The sequence below is a fragment of the Lates calcarifer genome, linkage group LG2, assembly GCF_001640805.2.
Source record: "Lates calcarifer isolate ASB-BC8 linkage group LG2, TLL_Latcal_v3, whole genome shotgun sequence".
Classification (NCBI taxonomy): domain Eukaryota; kingdom Metazoa; phylum Chordata; class Actinopteri; family Centropomidae; genus Lates; species Lates calcarifer.
Genome location: NC_066834.1, coordinates 26,345,833 through 26,373,166, shown reverse-complemented (window position 1 = coordinate 26,373,166; position 27,334 = coordinate 26,345,833). Strand labels below are relative to the sequence as shown.

The following is a 27,334-nucleotide window of genomic DNA, read 5'->3' as shown; positions in this document are numbered from 1 at the left end:
GCATGTGACATCCCTATGATAATAGCTGTTGTCCTCATAATTGGTGTTATCCATTTTGCTGTCCCTGTAATCTGCACTGTCCCACATGAGGAGTCTTCCAGGTGACACTTAGACTGCCTCCAGCAGAGACAATGTTTGATGTGTCACAATTCAGTATTGAGGCCTTCACATGTAAATGAAATTGATGCAGCGATGTAAGTATTCATCACACCTGCCAGGAGCCTTCTTGTGGTTACCATTTAAAAACAATTTAAATGAGATCTTCTTTTAAATTCTGTCCTTTGATAATCATATGTAATCCCAAACCAAAAGACCCAAACTCCAGTGTAACAGGCTGCACAAATATCTAAACAACTCGAATGGTTAGTGCAGAGATTGTTTACATGTTTGTTTTCAGAATTGTATTATGTTAACACCAATATAATGTGCATAATATAAGTGGTGACACCAAATGAAATCCATTTCTGTTTTTCATAAGAGGGACAATCTTGATAGCAGTTTACACACAGAATAAACCATATAACGTCACACTCCACTCAAATGATTTATTATGATGTTTTGGCAATTACATTTTTCAAGGATATTTTCTTTATTTATACAAAACATGCACTTAAAAAGCCATCAACCACCTGATAGCAATTATGTTAATTATGAAGTTTGTATCATAACCAGCACTTCTTCTGTATGTTTACCACCTCTATGTTTCAGTAGCATAGATGCAGATATTTTTAAACCCAAAAGACACACACAAGAAGGAAAAGAAAGAATAAAATACTATAATCCCAGAACATTATGGACAATGAAAACCCAACACACTCAGCCACAACCATCATTTCTACCCTCATAACTTTGTTTTCAAAGGAGAAACCCATTAAAACTATCTTTATGTCTAGGACAGTAATGTGTGTCCTTAAAGCTGGTGCAGAACCAAGGCATCCGGTTTATTAAACCATCTCAACAGAGTTCATTACAGAGAAATTAAAAGGGTATGTAGAGGTGAAAAGTAAAGGGCATATACGCCATCTAGTGCAGGCACACAGGAAGCACAGTATACTGCTGAATAGAAGTCAAAGTGGTAGGAGTCTTCTGTTTGCAGGCTTATTTAAAGACTTTTTAAGACCATTTTAATACCACATAGGGTGTAATTATATATAGGTCATACCAGGCAAACTTTGGAAGATATCAATGAAAACCAGTGGGGATCATGTGGCCTAGAATTATTTACCAAGTGCATGATTTTATTGACATTATATCACAGTTTTGTATGTAACACTAATTCTAATTCTATAATTGATTATTTAACATTAAGTAAGGTTTACACATGAATTTGACATAACATCAAAGGTTTCGCTCAATGATACTGGAAAATCACATACAAAAACACAAGCTATTTAACACCTTTGTTGATGAATGAATGCTCTCAAAGACTTTTCAAGACCTACAGATGCCCTGTTTGAATTCATATGCCTCTGCTACTGCTTTAATCATTCCAGAAATATTATCTATTTCAACTTAACAAATGTAAATAAAATGGAAAATGGAAATTTTTAATTTTATTTTCATTCACGTTGCCAAACATAGTGTGATCGTTCATTCAACTTGTCTAATAATGTAACTTTTATTTTGAATGTACGGAGCTTCGTACTTCCTTCTGCCAATTTGAACGTGGAGAGGAAGACGAACCTGGGTCGTCGTCTGCCGACGAAAGGACTTCGCGGTGAAGTAAACAAACAGAAAACAAAATGAACACAGTCGAAAAGAAACTGGCGGACCTGATACGTGAACACCCGAATCTGTACGACCAGTCACGGCGGGATTACAAAGACAGTATTAAGGGGCACTTGTCGTGGAAAGAAATCGCAGACGCCATGGGGAAGTCGGAAGAAGAGGTGAAGCTGAAATGGAAAAATCTGCGCGACAAGTTCTGCAAAGCGAAGAAGCGAATGGCGAAGAGAACCGACCCTCTGGACGACGACGAGAACACGGTGGAGAGGCCCGTCCCGGTGCTCTACAACCAGCTGGGCTGGCTCAGCGCCTATGTCAAACTCAAAGTAGAAAAAAACATGGGAGAAACCAAAGAGGTGTGTGTTAACCTGTCTGATATGTACTAATTAAAATGTATTCACCAGTTTGTTTTTAAAAGATTTAGCTAGTTACCGTACCTTAGTAGCCAATAGCTAACTAGTGTTAGTTAGGCCCACGGAAACACAGTCATTGCTAATAGTACGCTAACTGTAATAATATTACTCAGTAATTATCATATACAATATAATATAGCTGTACTCGCAGTTATTGATCCCTAAAGCTAACTACATTTATTTTTCTCAGGCTATACGCATGAAAATCTACAGGGAGACAACAGACGATGATTACGTCTGCCTCTTAGAATATCCGGGTTTAGTTTTCAAAATAAGAGCACTTGGTGGAAAATCGATAGTCAACTTGTGAGACACAGCAAAACATAACAAAACGGGCCTCAGTCTATGAGTGTCTATCAAAGCAGAACTTCAGCACTGAAGTAACCAATGTCATTTTTGCATTCTTGAAACAAATAGCAGCGCATAATGTGTATTAGATTTTTGAGAGATGTTGATATTTCATAGTCCAAAAAATGATATTGTCCACTATATGTGTATATTTAACATAAGAAGGTGTACACATGTTGCTGTATGATTATTATTATTATTATTATTATTATTATTTTTACCACACAGGTATCTGGAGGTGGAGATAACAAGGAGAAAGAAAAAGATAAAGATGAGAAGGAGCAGCATGGTCCCCTGCCTGTCGTTAGTACCAGTGTTTCTCCTGCTGAGTCCTGTCCAACCAACAATCAGGAGGTGGGAGTCTCTCTTAAACGAAAAAGGCAAGCAGCCACAGAAACTGAGATAAGTTCTGCAGATCCCCTAGCTGTCAGAGATGAAGACGAACTGTTTCTGCTCAGCCTTCTGCCCTCACTGAAGAGGCTTACCATTAAAAAAAGGATGGAGGTGCGGATGAAATTCCAGCAAGTGCTTTATGCTGCAGAGTTTGAAGCATCAGAGCTCAAAGGGCAATAAAAATGGTAGGGTAAGGGTTGTTTTGCCATATGTAAGATTTATGATTCATTCAACTTGTAAATAGATTGTTTTTTAAACAGTTATGACTCATTAATATTTATTATTGGTGCACTATCCCTGTTAAAATATATCAAAATATAGATCTAGTGGACCATTTATCAAGCGCTTTGTCTCTGGGTTTAAAAACAGACAACATGTATTTAATCTTGAATTAGAGGATGGAGCTGATTATTTCATACTAGTTAAAACACACAGATGCCACAGTTACACAATAGTTAAACTCATTAACATTATCAATGTTATTGTTGCCAGATAAATCCTGTACACAGTACTATCTCTCATTACCCAGAGTTTCACAAGATAAATTTAATTGAAACATTTTTAAATGACTGCAAATGTGAATACAGTTATTTTTGAGTTATGGTTGTGGCTGTGTTCCAGGGTGAGAACATATTAACTTTTATCTCTGCTTTTTTTTTTTTTTTGCTTTTTCCATGTCATTTTATGCCACGTCATTTATGCTGACTAAACCTAAACCTCCCCCCAACTAGAATCAAAATGCCGTTAAAGGACACATGAAAAGCTGAAAATGCGTAGATGTGGCATGCAGAGCGTTCATGATGATTCATTGCACACGCGGTAGATTCATACAGCAATACGCAGATGCTTGTCAATGCTTCCTCAATCATTGCAAATAATTTTTGTAAATTAGACAATGCTCGCTGACTGTGCATTCATAGCTCCCCTTTTATCTTACTGAATGGAGTCATTCTGTTGTATATATTTTACAAATAAATATTTTCTTGCTCCTGAAATAACAGTTTCCTATTATTTTTGCAAGTTTATACATTCCAAAAAAGTGTGGCTGCTAAAATGTGTTGTTCGTGGTGTTGATATCATGATAGACACAGTCTGTGATCCAGATGTACATGAATGATCACCCCATTCACAAATATCTGATCACAATTTGGCACCTGCTCCTACTCCCATACTGACTCTTTAAAGACACAGACACACAAGAGAAAAACAACAAAATCAAAAGGAATTGATGTTGTTCTGTGCAGTAATGATAGACACAGGAAACAAACAGGAATCTATTTTCTCGTAAGAAATGTACTGTTAAAAAAACTCCTCAGTTATACAGTATTTCTGAATGTGCACATTTTTGGTAAAAAATACTGATTGGGCCTTTAAAATATTTGTATTTTTATCATTTGTTCAAGTGCACAGAAATCTATTTTGTCTTTTATCATGCTTCTCATTCTTTGCAGCCTGTTGGTTTCTAACAAAGTAATGGCAGAACCTCATCTCATATTTCACTGAGAGTACTTCCTAGCTGCTGTGATACTATTTCATTCTCTTAGCTGCAAAGTCATTCACTTCCATACACACACACACACACATACCAGTCTCTTGTCTGTCTCAACAAAGTCTTCCCTTACTGTTCAGTCCCCCGTCAGGGACTGGTTGGTCAGAACAAGCCTGAACCTCTTCTCTTGTGTTCTTCTGCCAGAAAATATTGTTTATCAATGTTTGTATGATTTCATTCATGTTTTCATGTGTTTCCTTCACATGTAGCAGTAATGTGTAGGTGTGTATGAGTGCTCTCCTCCTGCTGTGTGTGTTTTCTCTCTCTGTCAACCCTCTCCTCTCCTCTCCTCCTCACAGTGTTTATCCCCCTTCCAGCCTCCTCCCTACTCTCCCTTCCTTCTTCTCTCTTTGCTGTGCTACCCTCAAACCCCTCCCCCTCCCTGAGCCTCCCTGCTCTCTTGTCATTGGGTGCTGTGTGGGGTGATGGTTGTGGTTTCTGTCGGTGATGTCTCCAGAGCGTGTACCGGCTTACTGCTTCAGAACTGCAGAAGCTCATGTTGATGTAGCAACCTTGTAGCACCTCTAGATTAGATTAGATTAGATTAGATTAGATTAGTTTGAATCACATAGATAGACAGATAGATTGATGTTAGATATGTGAAAAAGAATACTAAGAAGATATCCATATTCCATGTGTGTTCATTGTTGCTGTGGAAGCAATAGTACCATCTGAGGTGTCTGTCATGGGACATCTGGGAGCCACTAACTGCTGCCTGTAGCTGCTACATCTGGACTGGGGTTGACACACTAAAGCTTCATCTTGGCCAGTTTTCACCGAGTCATCGTCTGACAGTCCACATACAGGACCAGAGCACAGACTTATCCTTTTTTGGACGAGACTACTGATTGCTGACAAGCTGCATAACCAAGAATCACCACTCTGCTTCTTGCTGCTGAGGTGAGATGAAACTGCATGATACCATACATACCAGTACACCAGGGATGATGTTGTGAAATTGTGTAATTACAGACTTCACATACACAGTAGTGCATGTACTGCACATGCTCTAATGATCCTACTTTTATTTTTTGTCTCCTAAAATATACTCTTTATCTCTTTATCTTTTGATCATTGCTGTTTTTTGTTTACTGCTATTCAAAATAATAATAATGATAAATTACTGTATCAGAATCTGGAGGCATAGCATCACTGCTGCAGAATGAAAGGCTGGCTACTACGATGAAACAGCATCACGCCCTTATTGGTGGAGAGAGAGGTCCCATTGGAGGATACTGATTGGTTGGTCTAGCTGTCGGTCATGTGGAAGGGTGTGCTCCTACAGTGATTGAGATGGTCATATGATACAAACATACCACCCTGGAAGTGGTGCTGAGTAGTGCATTCGTTTAGGTGTGGTTCAGAGATTATGGGGGAACAGAGAGAAGATAGAGTGGAGAAGGAACATAGATAGGAGCCTTTGTCATGTATAGTTCTGATGTGAAATCAGAACGAACTCTTATGTAATAGATTCTGGATGAAAGCTACTGACATGGTGATGCATTTCTCTCTTTCTCCTGCATCAAGGTGAAAATAATAAATCAGCCACATTAAATTTAAACACATTGCTGGCCCATGGTTGTATGCTGTCATTATCTGTCCATTTGTATATGTAGGACAGAGTTAAAGGCGGTTGTATACAAACAAAGGGACAGAAAAATTACAAAATGATGAAAACATTTACATATTCATTGATAACGTGTCATTGACTGGGAAGCAAATAAGTAGCAGAGTTTAAAAAGAAGCCGAACAACAAGTTAAAAATCAGAGACTATAAGTATAGATACAGAAAACAGTCAGGTCAACAGGACAACAAATACAGAGAAAAGAAACAAACATCAACACCAAGGCAGCAGCAGCCTGAATTATGTGCTCTCTGCTGACTGCACTGAGACAGCCATTCAGAGAATTAACTCAGTATACAAACAGCAAAGGAGAGTACAGATCTGCAGGAAAGTGGTCATATGACCCTGGTCAGCTCTGAGCTATTAGAGAGAGAGAGAGAGAGAGAGAGTATGTGGAAACACAGGAGGAGAAGCAGGACAAGAGAAAAACAACAAAAGAGGGGAAAAAAACAATGGTCATAGTAATACAGTGTACTGCAGGGTCTGTGTTACAACAGATCGTCTCGCTGCATGTTGTTAGAGATCTAACATTATACAGCCGATGTGGTCGGAGGCTCTTACACCCATACTATAATGAGGTGGAGGCCCACTGGATGCATTCCTCATAAGCTGCTACTCAGAAAAAGGTAAAACGCCTTCTTTTTGGTTAAAAAATGTCAGTGTTGGTGGTGACTGTACCATTTTCTCATTAAGTCAAGATTTATTAGAGTTGAGTTGAATATCTGAGGGAGAAGCCTTTTGGCATATATTATTCATGACGAGTGAAGGGTGGTGTACATGCGAATGAGTTTGCATGGATAAGTGAGGAGATGGGAAGTAGAGAAATGATGGTCTCAGTTACACAACCACATTTTGAGGAAATGTAGCAGCCTGATGCTCAGATTTAATTTCATTCATTATATTTCATTCATCCTGGTGGGCCAGTGAATACACAGCAGCCCTGGTTCGTGCCTGGCTGCAAATGTTTCGGCATTAAACAAACTAGCAGGGTCTAGTTATCCTTATTTTGTCTAAATAATAAAACAAAAGACAAGAACTTGTATGCCAGAAGCATACAGCTGAGGATGAGGACTGTTCTTCACTCTCATTGTCTTCACTGTCTCCACTGCTCCAGGAATCCCTGTCCAGCTTGGCAGAAACCTAGCACGTCCTAAAACTGTGGCTAAACCAGAACAAACTGGAACGCACCATATTCGTCCACCACAGATTAGGAGGGAAGGTCATCTGGGGAGTCACAAAATCCAGGGAAACTTGAACACATCAAACCAGGCAGGAGTGGGCCACTATAGGACTCTGGGATCTGACAGATCTACCTACCTCTTTGCATCAAGCCAGTGGACAGAGGAGAGTCCTCCTCATCATGTACTCCCCTCAGAGTCTGCACCGGTGGGGCATCACTCACAGTGAGAGCATGGAGCGGTTAGCCTACAGCCAAGGTAGGTTGAAAATTGCTATTTGAATATATAACCCTACCTGTTATGAGGCGATATTACAACCTGGTCTCATACAGTGTTCTTCATAGCAGATAACACTTTTCCATGACCCAAGAATGAGCCGGAGTCACCAGAGTTAAATGCATTAGTAGCATCTCTCCAGACTGTAGTTCACTCTTGTCTATTCTAATACATTAAAGCTGATTTGGCCCAAGTAAATTAACACTTTACAGTTTCTACTCTGAAGCTGAAATTTATAGATATTCAGTAATTTGTGTTTCATCCTCAGGCCTAATGTCAGGCACCAGTGATTAGAGGAAGCATCACGTCTATTCTACTGATGCACTGACGGATTGCAGACTAAATGATTAATCAGTTGATTGAGAGGATAGTCAGAGGATTGATTGATCATTAAAAGAATCATTAGCTGCAGCCCTAAAATTCATGAAGAACGCTTGTTTCACTTGAAACCTTAATCAAGTTTCCAAAGCCTACTCAGTGCCTACTCTTTATCTACTTACTCCTCTTTACTGGTGCTGTGCTGTGTGTGGGTGTTTATTGTTTCCACTGTTTTCTATTAAACTCTATTTTTCATTTTGCGTTTTGCATGCACTGTTTTGAATTTTCCTCTGTGGGTTCAACATCGTACACTAAGAAGGGCCTTATAGTCACTTTGAAAATACTGAGGTCATGAGTCCAAATTCCCCCAGCAGAGACTGACTTAACCATAAAGGACTCAACATGTGCAGCATGCGTCAGCTTGTAGAGTGTAAACTCCTCTTCACATCATTTGAAATGATCAGGAGCACAGTGGTGGAGGAAGTTTTCAGATCCTTTACATAAATAAAAGCAGCAGTACTACCCTTTAAAAAAATACTACATTTAACGTAAAACTTCTGTGTTGAAAATATTATCGAAGTAAAGATATATATGTACTTAAAGTATCAAAAGTAAATGTACTCATAGCGTAAAATGCACCCTGTGAGTATCATTCTGTTATATTACTGGATTATTATTAATGACATTAATGTGAAAGTAGTATTTTTACAATTTTTGTTGGTCAGGATGGAGCTCACATATACTATGCTATTTATATGCTGTTTATTAATGTGTCATATTTGTCAACAATTATAACTTCACATCTCAAGACATATTTTATATGTACTTTACTAAATGTGTCATTCGGTATTTGTTCATACACCAGCCTCCATTTACAGATGCCCACAGGAGGAGTTAGTTATTCACTAATACATTAATAAACACTCCTATCTGCTCACAACTTCAGTAAAGTGTGGCATAAATAAAATAAGGTGTTATCATCATATTTTATAAACTTATCATATGTTTTATATGTAAAATCTTAATTTGATAAGTAACTGTCAGGATAATGTAGTGGAGTAAAAATATTTTCCCTCAACTGTAATGCAGCGCAGCCGTGCAGTTGTCTCTTCCAGCAGCAGGGGGCGGCAGATCAACAACACAGCAGCCACTAAGATCATTACGTAGTGCTGCCTTTTGTGTGTCTTGTGAGGTTTTTTGACACCGCCCCTCCGGAGGGTGCAGCGGGATCGTCAGAAGCCAACTATCGGTTAGATCCGCTGGCAGTAAACAAATCTCTACCACGCTACGATGTACGGAAAAGAGACATTTCCCGAACAGCAGGTTTCCGCGCTGCTGTCACCGGTGCTAACGTTCACCATGTAGACCGACGACTTCGTTCGCAGCCCGTTACGACGGTTGATTTTTGACACTATAGCCAAACCTGTCGTTATTTTGGCCGGTGGTATCACACGTATTTTTACGCTATGGTTGTCACTGTGGTCACCGGGTGAATTGTGCATCAGAGCTAGCTCGCTGACGGTTAGCAAACCGTATAAATCGGTCTGTTCTGGCACCGACCCGCGCTAGCTAGAATCATTTTAGAAGTACTCGAACATGGCATCGCCCGCAGAGCACGACCTGGCTCTGTCTGAGGCAGACAGCAGCAAGGAGAAAGCTCAGGTGTTTGGGATCCTGAGGCTGCAAGAGGAGAAATCGGGTGACAAAGCTAACAGTAGCAGCACAGTGAGAGGAGGCGGAGGAGGTGGAGGTGGTGGTGGAGGAGACGGGCGATGGCAGGCTCCTATCTTTGCTTTGGCCAGAAAAGCATCCGAGACCATTTCAGGGAGCATTCACGTCCTGCCCAAAGTGTCGGAGCACAGGACGTCTCTGCCAGGGGACTGGACCGTCCAAGGTAGAGTATGGTTAGCGTCGAGGGATGTGAGCACCATGAAAGGGGTGGAGGTGTGTGTGTGTGTGTAGGAGGGGGACCCCAGATAACAGGTCTCATACCATCAAGTAACTGATTGTTTTAGGGACAGATACAGAAATGTGACCCCTAACCCCGTGCTTATCAGTCCCTCTACACAGGATGCTTCCGCCCCTGAGATGTTCAGGAACAATCAATCATTCAGTCAGTAGATAATTAGAGCACAGTTACAGTAACAGTTTCAGCTGGTGTGCTGAATGTAACAGTATGACACTGCTGTCTCCTCTGTTTATTAATATCCAACATGACCTCACCACTGTCTGTATGTGGCCAATTGATTTTTCATAGATCAGCTCTGCTGCTTTGATGGTACATCCTCCTCTGTTAGCAGTGCTCCTGTAGCTGTTGGTGCCTGAGACATCACATGCTGATGCAAGTGAAAAAAACACAGGTTTTTTCTTTTTCCTCAGGGGTCAACATGCTTTCTACATTGCGTTGCTGTGCCATTAGGTACATGTGTGTCTTTGACCTTGCTGATAATTCTGCAAAGACAGTAACAGCGTATGCAAGAGCTCTTCAGTGCATCTCTCTCTCTGCTACCCTATCCCCCACGCTCACAACTATATTTAGTTCCTGGTTGCTTTCAAGTGTACATCACAGACAGGATTATTTATTTTTTTGTCATGCACCAATCCTACTTTTTCTTTCCTGATACTGTTTCCAAAACCTGGAATCAGGTTATCTGAGGATGCTAAGTATCGATCCCTAACCACATGGTCTATAAGATCGTGTGAATCATTTAAATGTACAGTAACATGACAACAAGGACTGCTAAAGGGACAGATTGGTGTATCCTTCTATGTTCCGCCCAGGAGGGCTGCCGAGTTATGTTCTGATTTTCTTTCTTTTTTCCTCTTGAATTGATGCATTACAATAATAATAAATAATAATAATCTCACATCAGAAATACAGTACTCAGCTTTAAGTTTTCAGATGCTTTTGTACTGCAGCTTTCCACCATCAGTGACTTTGGATATAACTTTGTTGTAGTCATGACGGGTTATCAAAGGGTTACTGTTTTTTTCCTCAATATCCACAGGGCCTACTGCCTCAGGGCACCCAACAGTCATGCACCTCCCAAAAAATCATCTGTTGATTTGTCACCTGCCTCCAGGCCAGCCTGCTGAGGCAATTAAAGCTCTTCCACATTGCTAGGAAACATTGCTGTGTCTTGACATTGTTCTGTCCTGTTCTGGTGTTTGGCTAAACATTAACCCGCAGGGCCATGTGCAGAATGGTTAAAAAGCCTATCTTGCAGACTCTGGCCCTTGAGATTTTCCATAATGGAAGTGTTAAATACCACATACCATGTCTTCTTTTTTTACATTTTGTCTGTTCCAAAGCAGCTACTGCTAGAATTATAGCTGCAGTATTGACATACAGGATTTGCCCCCATTAGACACAATTATGTTATCATGTTACCTCAACAGTTGCAAGCAAAGGAAATGTCTAGAAATGATGTAGATGTTAAAGTCAAAGTCACCACTTGCAGGCTAATTAATATCCCAGTCTGGAGGAATGATTAGATTTTGTTCAGAGATTAATTACATGAATTCTGACCTGTTAGGCTGGACTTGTCTGCTATCTGTTGCTCTGTGTGACTGCACTGACATGTAAAAGAAATGTAAATGTGCATTCTGTGTAAGGGTGGATTTTGCCTTCACTGCACCTGCATTACAATTTTCTTTACTTCTAAATATGTTTCTGACCATTCCTTTGAAACCTGAACGTGAGTATTTTTCATCTATTTTAATTGAAGTCTTTATGTTTGGCTTTTGTCCTGAAGCCCTGAGAGACCCCATGGCCATGGAACGAGCCAACCTGCTGAACATGGCAAAGCTGAGTATTAAAGGGCTGATTGAGTCGGCCCTGAGCTTCGGACGAACACTGGACTCTGACTACCCGCCTCTTCAGCAGTTCTTTGTTGTCATGGAGCACTGTCTCAAACATGGCCTCAGAGGTAAGAGAGCCTGTTTAACTGGTGGCAGGTGTGGGTGCTGTGTCGATGTGGCTATTTCTGCAACCCCTCTTTACTATTTAAAATTTCATGTCCAAACTGCAGAAATGTGTGTGTGTTTGCCTTCCTCAGGTGTGTGTCTGACTCTCCTCTTCTTTCTCTTTACTCTCTCTAGTGAAGAAGTCTTTTCTGGGCTTTAACAAGTCTCTGTGGGGTCCTCTGGAGCTGGTGGAGAAACTCTGTCCTGAAGCAGCAGAGATCTCAGCCTCTGTACGAGACCTGCCTGGACTCAAGTAAGGAATACATTTGTATACGTGCGCGCACACACACACACACACACACACACACACACACACACACACACACACACACACACATGTTTTCACATACAACATTACCTGACATCCTGGTGGAAGAACATGAGCTGAAACAGCACATACTCATATGCATGAGTAACACGAGAGTGTGACCTGAGCCGGATTAGGGAACTACCTGAGTCTGATTTACTTTCACTTCACCTTTCCTCTCCCTGTGGCCTCACTGTTTCTCTACATGTACTGCTTGTGACCTTTTTTAACTGTCATCTTCAACAGCTGTGACTATGACTTACAAGAATACCTATGAGTGTTGATCCTGCACAGTGCGCCTGGTATATCAACATATCAAAAAACCCTACATACATCCTACATTAATATTCAATTTGCATCCTCTAGCGGCTGTAGTATTCAGGCTCCTGCTCCTGCTCTTATTCATGTACATGACTTCCTTGTGATACTTTACTTTGTTATTCAGTTATTCAGTCACCACATAGCAGAGCTTGCAGGCAGAGAATCAAGTGAGTAATATTCAGGTCTCGTCTGGTCCAGCAAAATGGGGAACAGTTGTGTTGTTTTAGATGGAGAACAGAGTCTGTTTCCTTTGGTGGTGCTGAGTCAGACCAACAGAGTGTTTTTGCAACACCAAGTATGGACCCAAATGTTTGTTACAGGACAGTGCAGACTGTCTGTGCCTGCAGTTTTTCTCTAGAATAATGTTATGCAATAAAAACGCAGTTGTAATCACTTAGATGACAATGAGGCAAAATGAGACGTAATAGTTGGGATAGGGAGTAAGAGTGGAACTCTGTAGATTTTATTAAACTTTCAAGTAAGGGGGGGAATTCTTTTGAAATTGTTGTTAGAAATTAAACATAGAATTTATAGTTCAAATTGAAATGTTGTTCCTATCTCACAGACACACAGGCTCAAGTTACAGACAGACAGGAACAGATGGATGGGAACAAAAAAGAAAGGGAAAGCAACAAAGCATATCATCAGACTTATATAATCACATCCCAGCATCACCGGTGTAAGACCCTGACAACCAGCCTTATCACTGATGTACTGTATGTGTGTGTTTGTGTGTTCTGCAGGACTCCTCTAGGCAGGGCCAGGGCGTGGTTGCGTCTGGCTCTCATGCAGAAACGGCTGGCTGACTATCTGCGACTCCTCATCACCAGAAAAGACCTGCTCAGGTACCCACACATCACACATGCACACAAACAAGTTGTACGGCAATAAGTTCATTCGACTTTTGCAGGACATAGATGTTATATTTTGAGAACAGACTTTTGTCTCAAAAACAGTGTATGATAATCTTGTGTCTTCCTCTACAGTGATTTCTATGAGAATTCAGCACTAATGCTGGAGGAGGAGGGAGCAGTGATCGTGGGCCTGCTGGTGGGCCTGAATGTCATCGATGCCAACCTGTGTGTCAAGGGCGAGGACCTGGACTCTCAGGTAACCACTGCACTGAAACCGTGTTAGACTATTTGACTTTTAAAAAACATATTTACATTTACATGAGACATTAAAATATCGTCTCAATCTGGATATCCTGTCTGGATTACATAGATCTGCTGCTGTGGTTGTCAGCTGGTATGCATTATCCTTTCCATTGTGCTCTCACTATGATTGGATCTGTATTCTGCTTGCACCATACTGTCTTAAGTCAACAAAACAAAAAATGCTGCTCTACTTCCTGTTCACTGAAAAGTTTAATCTGCTGTGACTCTGGTTTTTGAAGCAGAAATGTAGATAAGTATTGCCTGCTTCGTCACTTTATCTTGGCATCGTGCAGGTGGAGTGCGGAAGCTGTGGTGTCCGGTTTCTACTCTATGGATGGAGACTTTGTCCTGAGTGCAAACACATTTTGTCACTGAGGCAAACACCCTGCACAGACTTCAGAGCACACACCATGTGGCTGAATAAGCTGTAGTAGTAATATGTCATGAGGATGTATTTGTTTAGATACAAACATGTTCTTACCACGAGGGAAGGATTTACACTGTGAATCAAGATAATATAACCACAGAGATTTTAATTTTAATATCAAAACTCTAAGGATTCTTATATACAAATGTAGATAAATAATTCAGTATAACCAACACCTTATACTTGATGTATGTACTCTTAACCATTTTTTAATGGTGCTTTTTCTCCATGACTTTTATTAGCTAATTATGCAGAAGTACTAGCATTGGCACTTTATCGTGGCTAATTGCACATTAACTGTTTGACTTCACCTTCACACATGAAATTGGGTTTTGTTTGAACTCAGACGACTGTAAACATAGCTAATTTTTAAGTTGTTCAACACAGTGGTTCTCAGTCTGTGCTGCCTCCCTCAGTTGATGATACCAGAAAGGTTTTTACTCTTTTATTTTTATTTTTTTTAAGGTCGGGGTGATTGACTTCTCTATGTACTTGAAAAACGACATTGATGATTACAGGAGTGAGGAGAGGTATGATCTGTCATTGTCTCTTCACTTTATTTAATACACTGGCTCTCTCGGGCCCCATAAATGTGATACAGAGCTCTGTTTTATGTCTGTTTCCATGGCAACAGGAATAGCCAAATAGCATCCATTTTGGATCAGAAGAACTATGTGGAGGAACTGAATCGACAACTCAAGTAAGACGTATTTTTTTGTATTGGAAACAGACCCGTCTGCAGGGGTTCCCCAGACTTCATGGAGTCAACAGTGTTTAAAATGCTCTGTATTTTTTGCTTTAATGGTGGCTGGTTGAGATGTCATTTGACTTTATTGCCTTACATTTTGTTTTACATCTGTTGAACGTCTTACAGTATGTGTGAGTCATGTTATGATTCTTTGAAGCAAAGGCAGAGGGCTGAAAGGCTGATTTGCACCAGTCTGGTGGTTTCAGAAGTACAGCTCTGGCTCACAGGTCTCCACAGACAGATTCAGTTAAACAGTTAGTCACGTTTCATCTTTCAAATTTTCCTACTTTCACAAACCTGGTATCTCCTTTGAATTAACGTGGATTGGTCTGCTCTCTTAAATGGATCTTTAGCTTTCATGAATCATTATTCAAATTTTGCAGTTGTGATAGAGCTAAAAACCAAGCTAACCATGGTACTTCTGTATCGGTGCTGTGACCATTAAAGTCAAATTCAGGCCTGTCAGTCTGTTGAGACAGTTCAGTCCTCTTAACCTGTGAATGCTATTTAAATTATTTGATTATAATTTCTGTGTTTTTGTGTGTTTGTATGACTAGCTCCACAGTCCATGGTCTTCAGGGCAGAGTCGACTCTCTGGAAAAGTCCAACTCTAAACTCATAGAAGAGGTGAGACTCTAAATGTCTGTATATCAGAATGAAGGTGAAAGTCAGCACTGTAACCTCAGTCATTATTTCATGTGAAATCTCAAATGTTTGCTTGTGTACAGAGTAAAACATTGGGTTTACCTGCTGTTACAGGCATGATTATCAGACTCATTCTCTGTCATATGTTTCTCCATGTGTGTGTTTGCAGTTAGCCATAGCCAAGAACAACATCATCAAACTGCAGGAAGAGAACCAGCAGCTGAGGAGTGAGAATAGCCTCATTCTGTTGAAGGCACAACAACATTTAGAGGTACAATCACACATGCACACACTCTTTTAGTAAAGATTTTTGTTGCTAAAACTTAAACCAAAACTGTAGATGTAAATCTTAAAATTAGCCCCAGTTTGGACTACAAACTGATAAAACTGATGCACCAAAATGTTCTTTTCTCCAGGTAACCCAAGGCGATGTGTCAGTGGAGAGAGACACGTACAAACAGTCTCGTCAGGGTTTGGATGAGATGTACAACGAGGCTCGGAGACAACTGAAGGAGGAGTGTCAGCTCAGACAGGTCACAATATAGCTGCTTGTGTATAAAAAATACACATGTGGTATACATGCTGACTCCATAATAATGGGCTATATACATGTATTTGGTTTATTGTTTTAGGATGTGGAGAATGAGTTGGTGGTCCAGGTGTCAATGAAGCAGGAAATGGAGCTGGCCATGAAACTTCTGGAGAAAGATATACACGAAAAACAGGTCAACATACATTCCCCATGTTTAACTTCCCTCTGTTTTCTTTTTTGACCACTGATTTATATACAAAAATCAGGAACTAAAAGTGGACAGAAAGCATGCTGTTAGTATTCAGAATGACTTACAGTGACTGCACCAACTGAACAGTGTACAAAAACTTGGGGAATTGTTAATGGTGAGGGCTGAATCACTCATTTCTGAGATATATTTAGACACAAACATTTAAATATGATTATCCCAAGAACGATGCTGTGGATACTCAGACTTGGCATCACCTTAAGGTGGAAGCTGATGATAACAAGCCCTTTGGGGGTGCAGATTAAAAATACAGCACCAGCCTGTAGTGGCTCACATGGAGCAGTAATAACCTGCGAGCTCTTGTGCCCTGTCTCTCTGGCAGCCCTGCCGGTGTCAGGCCTCTCACCACCAACATGTGAACTCTACAGCATAAACACCACAAGCTGACATTTGTAGCCAAGCTGTGAGATGCAGTAGCTGCCATGGTGGCTTCATCGTGACAGCTTTTTTTTTCAGCAGGTGAATCAGCTGTCAGACTGGGGAATTATGGGGTTATTTGTGTTACATGTTGCTACATGTACTTTGTCCTCTTTTTGTTTCAGCTTGTTTAGTAATTTTGTATGAAATATGAAAACATCCAAATACAACTAAACTCCAAACCTGCCAAAATAATTATCAGTATGAATATAGTGCTGAGTTCAGTCTTGAACAGATGTAAGCAATAATAGGATACATATATATGCAAATAAATCTTATATAAATGAAGAATTCCTTTGATAAATGGAAAAATAAATGTATGAATGAAAGACAGAAAAACATAATCACAGAGAAACATTTGGCCTTTTCACTTCAGCTTGTGTAACTGCTGTAAACCTGTTTGTAGTCACATGACTGAGCTGCCACACAACTTAAACCTTTTGCTTTTGTTTAACAGGACACGCTGATCGGACTGAGACAGCAACTGGACGAGGTCAAAGCCATCAATGTAGAAATGTACCAGAAGATGCAGGTACAGACACAAACACGCATGTCATCTGTAAGATAAATGAATGAAGCAGAAATATTGTATTGTATCACTACAGTTAGTAATTCTCATTTCTCAGTCATCCGATGAGGAGATGAAGAAGAAGAATGATATGATCAGTCGTCTGGAGGAGAAAACCAATCAGATCACTGCCACCATGAAGCAGCTGGAGCAAAGGTGAGATACACTCCCTGTAAAGAAACAACACACACTAATCAAAACAGGAAAACCATTTTGTCTCATATATCTCCTCAGTACATGAGCTGCCTAAGCCAGGTTCTCTGCTGTCCTGTTAAAGTCTTTGAACCACAGTCACTTTCTTTAGTTTACCTGAAAATGTAAAATGTCCCTTTGGCAAAGTAAGTTTGACAACCTGGGAACCCTTTTTACAGCACTGACTGTAACACAAAATTATATAAGAAATCAGTTAGTCGGGAAATTATGAACACTCAGCCCAGACTTTCATTATTTAAATTAAGCTTGATTTTCTATTTCTCCAGACCAATTGGATGCTATTTTAAGAGTTCTGTTTGGTCTAGGCTGTAGCTATGCAGCATGGAACTGGAGGGAAACATGGGTAAAAATGATTTGAGCCTTCTTCCTCATCACTGGTGCTCAGGCTTTCCCCTTGGAAACAAGTGAGGAGGTTGAAGTCCTTGTCATCGCCTATCAGGCTTATTCCCACACTTTGTGTCTCGCAAATGCAAACTTTCTCACAATACAAAACCTTAGTCACAGAAGTTACATCTTTGGGCTTTTTTGCCTGACATTGTATGGTGGGATGTGATTTCTAAGTCTCTGTCATCTGCTGAGCTGAGTCACATGTTGTCTTTTGTGATCTGTTTAGTTACTAGATGTCAGTCTGAACAATAGCGACAGTCGTCAAATACATGGTCTTTGTTGTGTGAAATAACACATTTCTGAGGTTTCATTTCATAAAAGAGCATTCATTCTTCTTTTGATGTTGGTGGAGGCGTTCTTAATAAATGGAGGCTGCCTGCTTTTGCTATAAACAGCTGTTGGAAACCTTTGGTACTTTGAGTGGATTCAGAAAGTTATTCAGACCTTTTTGATGTTTGATTAAGTTTAATAGGTTTGGAAAAAAATCATGTCATTATGTGTTATTAAGTGTAAATCGATGAGGAAAAACTGCTGTTTTATCCATTTACAATTTAAGTGACAACACAATAACGTGCAAAAAGTTAAGGGGTCTGAATACTTTTTGAAACCTCTGTATAAAATGAAACAGATTGTTCAATTGGCATGTTATAAACACTCCAAAGTTTAGGTTGAAGTAAAATGGCATTGTTATTTTGAAAACCTGCAGAATTTTCAGAATGTATTTATTTTTTTATTTTTTTGGCATTATTTGACAAAGGCCAACATTTTAGAGACAGAGACTTTACACAGCATAGGTTGCAATATTGACAATATTTTCATTTGCCCTATAGATTTAATTTGATCAATTCTCCTAAAATGACCAAAAATATGTTTGAAGTCACTGTTTTAATGCAGAATTTCAGGGTGCCTGAAATAAAGACCACCGCCACTTACATATAACATCATCAAAATTTCATACATTTCTGTGAAATAAAACATTAACCCTCAGGGGAAAAGAGCTGTCTCGCTATTTCACACATCAAATACCATACTGTATACCAATTGAGTAGATATTTTTTAGGCCACCACCCACCACCAACTACATTGATTACAAGATGAGATATGTTGGAACAGTTTCCTTGTGGATTCCCTGAAGTCCTTAATTTATCATGTCTGAGAAGATCCACTGCAGATATTTTCATGCATGCTAAGTTCTCTCAGTCGGTGTGTAAGTGCTCCATTTTAAGATCTGCTGGTTCATTGATGCCTTATGATCCCTCCTCACCCCATCGTCAACGTGGTCCATCCCTCCTCTCCCATTGGTTTAAATCTGTTCCATCCTGTTTGTGATTGGTTGTGAATGTTTTTGCTGCTCTGAAAGTTTATGTAGGCTTGTAGGACACAGACCCTGATCACACTTGTTATGTTCAGTGCAAGTTTTGTGTTGTGTAGTAGCTGAGTGTAAGTGTAATGAGGAAGTTAGAAATGTTCTGATGAGAGCCACTGTTTAAAATCAAATTATTTACTGTGCTATCTAATGAGAGATAAGCCTCCCCCCTTACAATTTAACGTGCTGTTTACATTAGAGAGATCAAAATAGTGAGAACTACTGTAGGTGTTTCTATGAGCATAGAGCTTGCTTTCGAAGTTTTAATCTTTCATATTGATAATTTATCTCTGTGCACATTTCACCTGAAAAGTCCAGTTTTTGTCTGCTGTAGTTGTATTCATTACTCTGACTACATAACCTTCCTCTGCCCCCCCCCCTAATCATTACTCATACACTTACTGTGAAAGGAAATATTTCCAGACTGCAGAAATCTGATCACAGAGTGAATCTGGCAGTCTGAAATCAGATTTCGCTGTTTTAATGGCTTTCATTTACACTTCCTGCTGTGCTCGTGGTGTTTAAAGTCACTTAAAAGTGTTTAGTGTAACCGGGGCCACGTAGAATACTGATGTATTGACATCCTTTCTTCCTTCCTTCCTTTCTTTCCTCCTTCTTTCCTCCCTTCTGTTCGTCTCTTTTATACCATCCACCCAATCATCCGTCCATTTTGCTCCCTTTGAAACCTCCATGTTTCATTTATTTTCCTGATTTTTATCCCTGCTCCTCTGTGCAGTGATAAGGACCTGCTAAGTCAGACCAGAACGCTTGCTATGTCATTTGTTAAGTGTGCCAGCACAGACACGGAGCACCAGTACAAGCTAGTCAAGGACATCTCCTTCTGAGGACAGACTCATGCACATACGCACACACATGCAGACACACGACTGCTTACGACTGAATGAATAAATGGACTTAACTTAAAGGAACATTCCTGTTTTTTTGCACATAATATTCAGATGGTTTAATGGCCTGTGCAGCCACAGAATCAGGTGAAACTGTGAATGTGTTGTTTTGGTCCTTTTAAGCTACTGAAACATGATGATCATCAGCAGAGCGCTGGGATTAGTAGTGACCACCACAAGATGTTTCATGATCTTTGGTTAAATTTCATTCATACAACTTTTAACAGCTGGGTTTGAGCTACATGAGGATACATCCTGTCAGTCTCACCTTTTCTCATTTAGCATCATCAGAGGCTGTGTTTAGCCGGTCAGAGAACTGTCTGAATATTACCTCAGTTACACTTACAAAAAAAAGCATTTTAAATTAATCATACTACTTTATCTATTCATCCACATGCTCAGGCATGCACACACATACATACACATGCTACACATTCGTCCTGTCTCCAGTAGTCAGTTTATATGCAGTATCACTGACAGTAAGATAAGTGACTGTTTGGGCTCTGAACTGTAATTTAAGAGGTGTTGTTGTAGTTTACATTGAGTTAGAATGAGTTCAGTGCACTGTGATGCTCATATCACAACTACTGAGTGGTTTTATCTAGAAATTCTCACAGCTGCTGGTTGACAGAGTTGAGTCACTGTACAGTAAGGACTGTACAAAAATTACCAGGGGAGTGTCACATATTAGGGGCTCTATCATTGTGCCCGTGCACAGCAAAAAACACGTTGCAGGACCAGTGAAATGGTATTTTCCTACGGCTGCACTCCTCCTTTTTTCCGAACTGCCCTCTCTCCTGATAATTTTCCTACCGTCCCATAGTGGCATCCATGTTGGCTCTGCTGAGATTTTTTGAGTAACTGCTTCTGTGCTTTGCTGTCTGTCAGCCGAGGCATTTTGTTTTTATCTTACTGCAGCTGACACTGTTCATCCAGAGGCTAGAGCGTTAACATGAAAACCATCAAACAACCTAGACACAGTGTTTCTACATCACAGTCAGTCAGCAGTGTTCACTACAGATGTTTAGTCAGACAGGAGTGTGTTTGTGCAGCCTCCTGCTTTTGATTTGTTGCCAGTTTGCTCTGCATGTGTTGCACCTCCTGATCTGCTTCTGACTGGCTGTGGTGACCTGCGCTGTGCCTGAAATCAGTCCCTCATTCACTCACTACTCTATCTATCGAGTAGACACTCAATACTTAACTCTGTAGTGAGCTGTAAATTGAGGTTCCAGGCACTTTGAACCATCATCATTTTATGCGTGTGACATTATAAGATAATATAAATATTTAGGCAGTATATAGAGTTTATATCTCATTCTGCAAATCTGGACACTCCGATAAAATGGCATTGTGAGTATCGTGCACTGTACCTAAGTAATAAGGGAGCAGTTTCAGGCACAGCCCGTCACTTGCTTGCTCTCCGTCCTCCTGAAGATTCACCTAAACTGAAAATTGTAAGGTTCAGTTAGGTTTTGTAGATGTAAACAGCTCAGTGGGACCAGCAGCTTTAGTTCAATTCATGTGCTTTGTCTCTGCAGAACAGACAGCTGAGCGCAGTGTAAAGAATTGTAGTTGTGCAGCTGTAGACCTCTGGAGCTGTCAAAGGGACCCTGAATGTGTTGTTGTGTCTCGTCTCAGCATATTTATTGACTTTTGTGATATATCAGGAAGTAATCATTCTACCTACTCTAACTCCATGTTCATAGTACTGTAACTCCTCTCAGTTTGTAGAAGAATAAAAACTCAGCACAGCTGTTGAAAAACTCACAACTACTGTCTTTTACCACCGTGACAAATAAAGATAGATGTTTTGAAAGTGGTGTGATTTGACTTTTTGGCCATGATCAGAGTGGATCTTAAAGATTTTAAACTTTATTTAACTTGTCCCTGTGCAATATTAGGTAATAGTAAATGATGAAATTGACATATTTTTCAAAATCAAAAGGCTGTGATTGTGTGAAGTATTATTGTAAAAGACTCCAGTTCCTCCTGTCTGAGTGCTTTAAGATGCTGCATTCGGTTAGTTATTCTCTTTATTTCTTGTCCATTCAGTTGCTTTAAGCAGGTTTTTCCTCATTGTTTTATCAAGTGTCTTTATTTTGGACTCATCACCCCTTCATTTTCCTTTCTGATCTCTGATTATATAGTTCACCTCTCATCCCTAAACTCTTCAGTTTTTACCCTCTGGTGCAAATTACAACACCATCCTTTACCCTGACCTTCTTCATTCATCCTCAGCCATCCCTCCTTCATCTTTTCTACCATCACCCCCCCTAACCCCCCCCCAGTTTTTTCTCTCCATGGTCCTGAGTTTGTCCCTGGTTATAATGGTGCAGATTACAGGAGGCAGAGAGGCACCGCAGCTCGGCCGAGGAGGGAACCAGACGCTTCAAGTTGGACTTTGCCAACAAGGCCGACAGCCTGCAGCGGCAGATTGAACACAGAGAAAAGCAACTGTAAGAAAAATACCTCCAAAGACAGACTGACTGGTAGACAAACGCATGCACGTACATCAACACTTAATGTAGAGACCCTGTGTAGCATGGTGAGCTAGCTGTTGATGTTCTTCTCCCTAGAACTGAAACTTGTCATGGCCCTCATTCATAGCCAGTAAACCACAATTAAAACAGTTTGAAGCACTGCACACCTGCCTCAGCAGTAATTGCTCAGGAGACATCACCCCTACATAGCACTTGTTAACTTATACCTCTAAAAAGCAAGATAAACATTTAAACAAGCTCTAACATAATCTGTGACTCAATCTCTCCCCTTTTCTTTCCCCTACTCTCTTTATTGTTGTTTCATGTACATGTTTGCTGTCCTCTTGTAGCCAGCAGCTGGAGACAGACCTGAAGATTGAGAGGGAGTGGAGGCAGACGTTACAAAATGACCTGGACAGAGAGAGGGAGACGGTGGCTCAGCTCAGCACAGAGGCGCTGCAGATCAACGGGCTGAAAAAGGTCAGAGGGGAGAAAGAAAGAAACATAGCATGTGTATAATGTTGCACTGTATGCAATGCATGTCTTTTTTTAAACTTTATTTTCAGGAGTTCCATCATCTCCAGGATGAAAACATTCAGCTGAAGACCATCTGTGAAGACCAAGAAAGAGCTCTGGAGGAACTAGGCTCCAAACTGAGCGAGTATGTACACAAATATGCTCTCTGTATCATGATGAAGCTGCGTTTACAGACAGTTTATGAAGATGGAGGAGCGGCTCTATGTCCAGTGTAATATTAGGAATGCAGTATTACAGTATTACAAATGTTAGTTTCTATGTGTTTCTTTAGAAAAACAAACCAATTAGCCCTTTATATACCATGTACTCTAATAGGAGTAAAGTTGTTTTCATCTTTATTTCAGCTAAAAACAAAAACAAATTTCTCCTAAATGTTTAAAAGCACTCTGATCATGGAGGACCACACCAGTGTTTTTGCATGTTTTAAGTCAATCACAACATTTCACATCAATTTTATTTTTCTAGATATTTTTTATATTTTATTCTTGCAAACAAGTACACTTCTTGAGAAAATGAAATAAACTTTTGAAGATAACATAACATATTCTGTTCTATTTTAATACAGTTGTATTATTGCTGATGAGGGGAAGTGTGGTTGTTGTTTTTATGAGCTACTGGATAGCTGAATTTCCCTTCGGGGATGAATAAAGTTCTTTCTATTCTATTCTATTCTATTCTCTAAACCAAAAAGAGAAACTCTGACTGATGTTTTTTGTACTGTTTTTGATGCTTCAGTTAGCAGAACAGCAGCAAAAAGTAAAAAGGTTGGTGACCTGTGAAGGATTAATTTTACTTATTTCATTTACCTGAATTGTTGTATTTGTTTTATCATCAGATCCAAAATGAAGATTGAGGACATTAAAGAAGCCAACAAAGCTCTTCAGGTAAACCAGCAATCAGAGATAAAAAAAGAAAAAAAAAAATGCAGAACAGCACCTTGAATCTAAACCTTTTCCATCAGCAAAAAGTTGTTTTGGGATCAGTGAAGTAGAGTATGTTGTGATTTTATCTGTGGTGTTGTTTCAGGGGGGTCAGGTTTGGCTGAAGGACAAGGAAGCCAGCCACTGCAAACTTTGTGAGAAGGAGTTTTCCATCTCAAGACGAAAGGTCAGTTTTACAGATCTGTGTTTGCATACTGAAAATCCTACAAAGTCCTAACTAGTTCTAGTCAGGTACTAATTAATATTATTTTTGATTATCTAAATATCAACTGAAAAAACTGTTTGAACATTTTTTTTTTTACATTTTTTTCCCTGAGAAAATCATCTTGGTGGACTGAGATCTTTGTGGGACCTCTGAGTCTAGTTAAAATAATTAAAACTCTTATCCACCTCAGCAACACCTCGCTAAGTGAAAGCTCAGATTACTTGTCTCTTGACAAAATGTATTATTGTCTCCAGTTTGAAAAGCAGGGCTTTTTGGTAATTTGGCATCAACATGTAGAATTAATGGTTGACAGAGCCACTGGTATGAGCAGTGTATAATTTGTAATGTAAATCATTGTATGCATGTACAAGTCTTAGAAATGTTTTTATAATGTGATAATTGTTTGAGTACCACTCACCTGGGATTATGGTGGGTAAAATTGTGAACCGAGGACTCAATTAATAGAAAATGAATCAACTGTGTAATTTGCCTCTGTAATCCCAACACAAACCAGTAATATTTATGTTCTGTGTTTGTAACTTGTTCTCTGTCTCCAGCATCACTGTAGGAACTGTGGGGAGATTTTCTGTAACAGCTGCTCTGACAATGAGCTTCCTCTGCCTGCCTCACCAAAACCAGTCAGAGTCTGTGACACCTGCCACGCCCTCCTCCTCCAGCGATGCTCCTCCAATCCAACGTGAGGGAGTCTCACGCTGTTGACAGGACTGCTTCAAACTATCAGAGATTACACTCATAAACCCCACCACCACCACCACCCCTCCACTCCTCCAAAAGATCCATCTTCTAACTTACCTGAACAGTGTTTGCTGCTAGGAATGGACCCTGTGCATGAATGTGAAGGCCATTTGATCAGCCAATTTACATGTAGACGATGGAGGTATGTCAAAAACACAGACACTTCAGAGTCATTTATCTTTCAGGCCCATCTTTGTTTGACGTCACTACTTTGTCTGCACACAATTTGCTCAATCAGTTCAAGATACAGGCCAAGATTTCTTATGTGATAACAGTCGAGTTGGAAACAGTAAGAATCCTTGGTCTGCTTCAGGATCATAAACAATCATGACATCTATCAAATCAGTTTCACTAAATATGAATCAGTTACAAAGATGGAACCATTTATTTGCAGTTAATTTAGAGATCAGTCACCCTGACAGAGAGAGTACAAATTGCCTTTGGCACAATCCAAGTGTTGCACTGGCGTGGCTAAGGGAGCACAAAAAAGCCACGCATGACAGCTGCACTTTCCAAAACTCAGTATGTGCTCAATACAGTACAACAAAGTTAAAACATTATAAAGGAAGCTGGTGGTCACGTTAAAAAAAGGAGGAACAACTTTAAAATGAACTGAAAATGAAACTGCACTGACTGTGATGAGCACTGCTGCAGCTTCTTTCAGTCAAACCTACAGACTTATGTGGTACTGCATTATAATAATGTATGCATCAAGCCTCGAACTGTAAACAGTGAGTGTATAGCCAAACAGATGAGATTATGTAACTTATACATACAGTATGGTGGCCTTGTTACTGTTGAATCTGACTCCAAAGCACCACCCTTTTAAGGTGGAGTGACACAAACTGTTAGGCAGCATTAACACAGGCATAAACGACTGGCTCAACTTGACAGGTTCAATCCAACTTTACTAGATACTGAACTGAAATATAAACAGGATTTATTCTGTTTAGTTTAGAGAAAAACTGTGCCACAAAATGAAATTTCTCATTTTCCATGTTCTAAGTGCTTTAAAGTCCTGCTGGTCAGATCTTTACCCTCAAAATAATCTGTTTACAGTCAGATGAACTCATTTCAAACAGGTTTAACTCTGCTGACACACAATAACGAGACTAGTTCCCCCTGGGGCTTTCAAAGGAACTGAAAACATTTTTTTCTTTAACAGCGTTGGTGTCATTTGTGCCTGTGCTAATGCGATGAATATCATCTACATGTGCTTCTCATGTTGCCAAAATAAGCCCTGTATTTCTATAGAGAGGATTTCTGTAGAGACAATAAACAGCCTAAAATAAAACGGCCCAGAATATTTCAAAGTAGCAACACTAGCGTATACTAGCCAAGCAAGCAGTCTAGATTAAAGGCACATTTCAATGCTTTGTTTGGGACACTAATGCAGTGGATGCTGCTTTAAGGACCAAGAGTAGCAACAGATGCCATCATTACATCTGTGGTAACTGATTTAAATCAAAGTCAGTCTGTCTGACTGGCTCTTTTGTTGATGAACCACTGATGGCTAGCTCACAACATGACCACTTCACTGACTAGTTAGTGGTCATTTAAGAACAGACTTGAGTGTTACATGCTTCTGACAACGTAGCCACAAAATGTTTGCACACTTTCCAATCCTGTTATATAGATTAATTTGAAAGTTTTTAGATTTGATTTGGTGTTTTATGCACATTAATTTTTACTTTCAGAAGTTCAGGGAACTTGTTTGAGCTTTCCCTGTTCACTTGAAGTTGAGTCAGATGGAGACATGGAAGAACCACATTTTACTGCTGCTCCATTCCTGAGTGGGAAAGTTTGAAACTCTAAACCCTTTTTGTTCCCTTTTCTTAAATTAAGGTTGAGACGTGTGTTGTGTTGTCAAACTAATGCTGATGACACACTCTTCAGTGACAGGTTATGATACAAGTTCCACTGCACATTCTGGTTTTGTATTTATATACAATGTTTACAACCTGTGATTTTTCAAGAACTGGAAGTATTCATTCCCATGTAGAGATAAAACAGGCCTGGGTTCATTTCAAGAAACATTTTTCTTGTTTCAAATATTTATAAACTGTCACAAATTTATCATATAATCATTAAGTATATACAGGTAAATGTTTCTGAACTACACCCCAGCCTGAGACACTTTATACAGTGTTGCTCTTACAAACCTCTCAGCTTTCAGTGGGAGTTGTACAGTGTTGATACAACTGTATATTCTATAATGTTGATAATCACTGTGGCCCTTTAGCTTACTAAATCCTGCCAGTTTAATATCAGCTCTATTGCCAACAGTGTGTTGCCTTGACGGTGTAACAGATTCTGATTAAATCGAGTTACAGACAGAATGGTTTGTGTCGTTTGCTGTCATT

The 27,334-nt window shown here is 39.8% G+C and overlaps 2 protein-coding genes across 5 annotated transcripts; both read left to right on the top strand.

The window, feature by feature from the left end:
- The first annotated feature begins 537 nt into the window (after positions 1-537).
- Positions 538-3,871, top strand: LOC108876866 (uncharacterized). The gene is made up of 2 exons (XM_018666662.2): positions 538-2,081; positions 2,715-3,871. The coding sequence occupies exons 1-2, from the start codon at positions 1,743-1,745 to the stop codon at positions 3,057-3,059; spliced, it is 684 nt and encodes a 227-aa protein (XP_018522178.1). The 5' UTR covers positions 538-1,742; the 3' UTR covers positions 3,060-3,871.
- A 983-nt stretch (positions 3,872-4,854) lies between these two features.
- On the top strand, positions 4,855-27,310 carry rufy2 (RUN and FYVE domain containing 2). 4 transcript variants are annotated; one of them, XM_018666741.2, is made up of 20 exons: positions 4,855-5,328; positions 7,168-7,489; positions 11,581-11,754; positions 11,927-12,044; positions 13,163-13,264; positions 13,406-13,529; positions 14,469-14,533; positions 14,638-14,703; positions 15,309-15,378; positions 15,566-15,667; positions 15,813-15,929; positions 16,029-16,121; positions 17,071-17,145; positions 17,240-17,337; positions 22,389-22,508; positions 22,883-23,012; positions 23,099-23,193; positions 23,905-23,953; positions 24,096-24,176; positions 24,773-27,310. In XM_018666741.2, the coding sequence occupies exons 2-20, from the start codon at positions 7,414-7,416 to the stop codon at positions 24,914-24,916; spliced, it is 1,899 nt and encodes a 632-aa protein (XP_018522257.1). In that variant the 5' UTR covers positions 4,855-5,328; positions 7,168-7,413; the 3' UTR covers positions 24,917-27,310. The 4 variants fall into 4 exon arrangements, with proteins under 4 accessions (XP_018522257.1, XP_018522258.1, XP_018522259.1 ...); XM_018666742.1 differs by lacking the exon at positions 4,855-5,328 and having other exon boundaries at positions 7,089-7,489; XM_018666740.2 differs by lacking the exons at positions 4,855-5,328; positions 7,168-7,489 and adding an exon at positions 8,974-9,719.
- Positions 27,311-27,334: the final 24 nt, after the last annotated feature.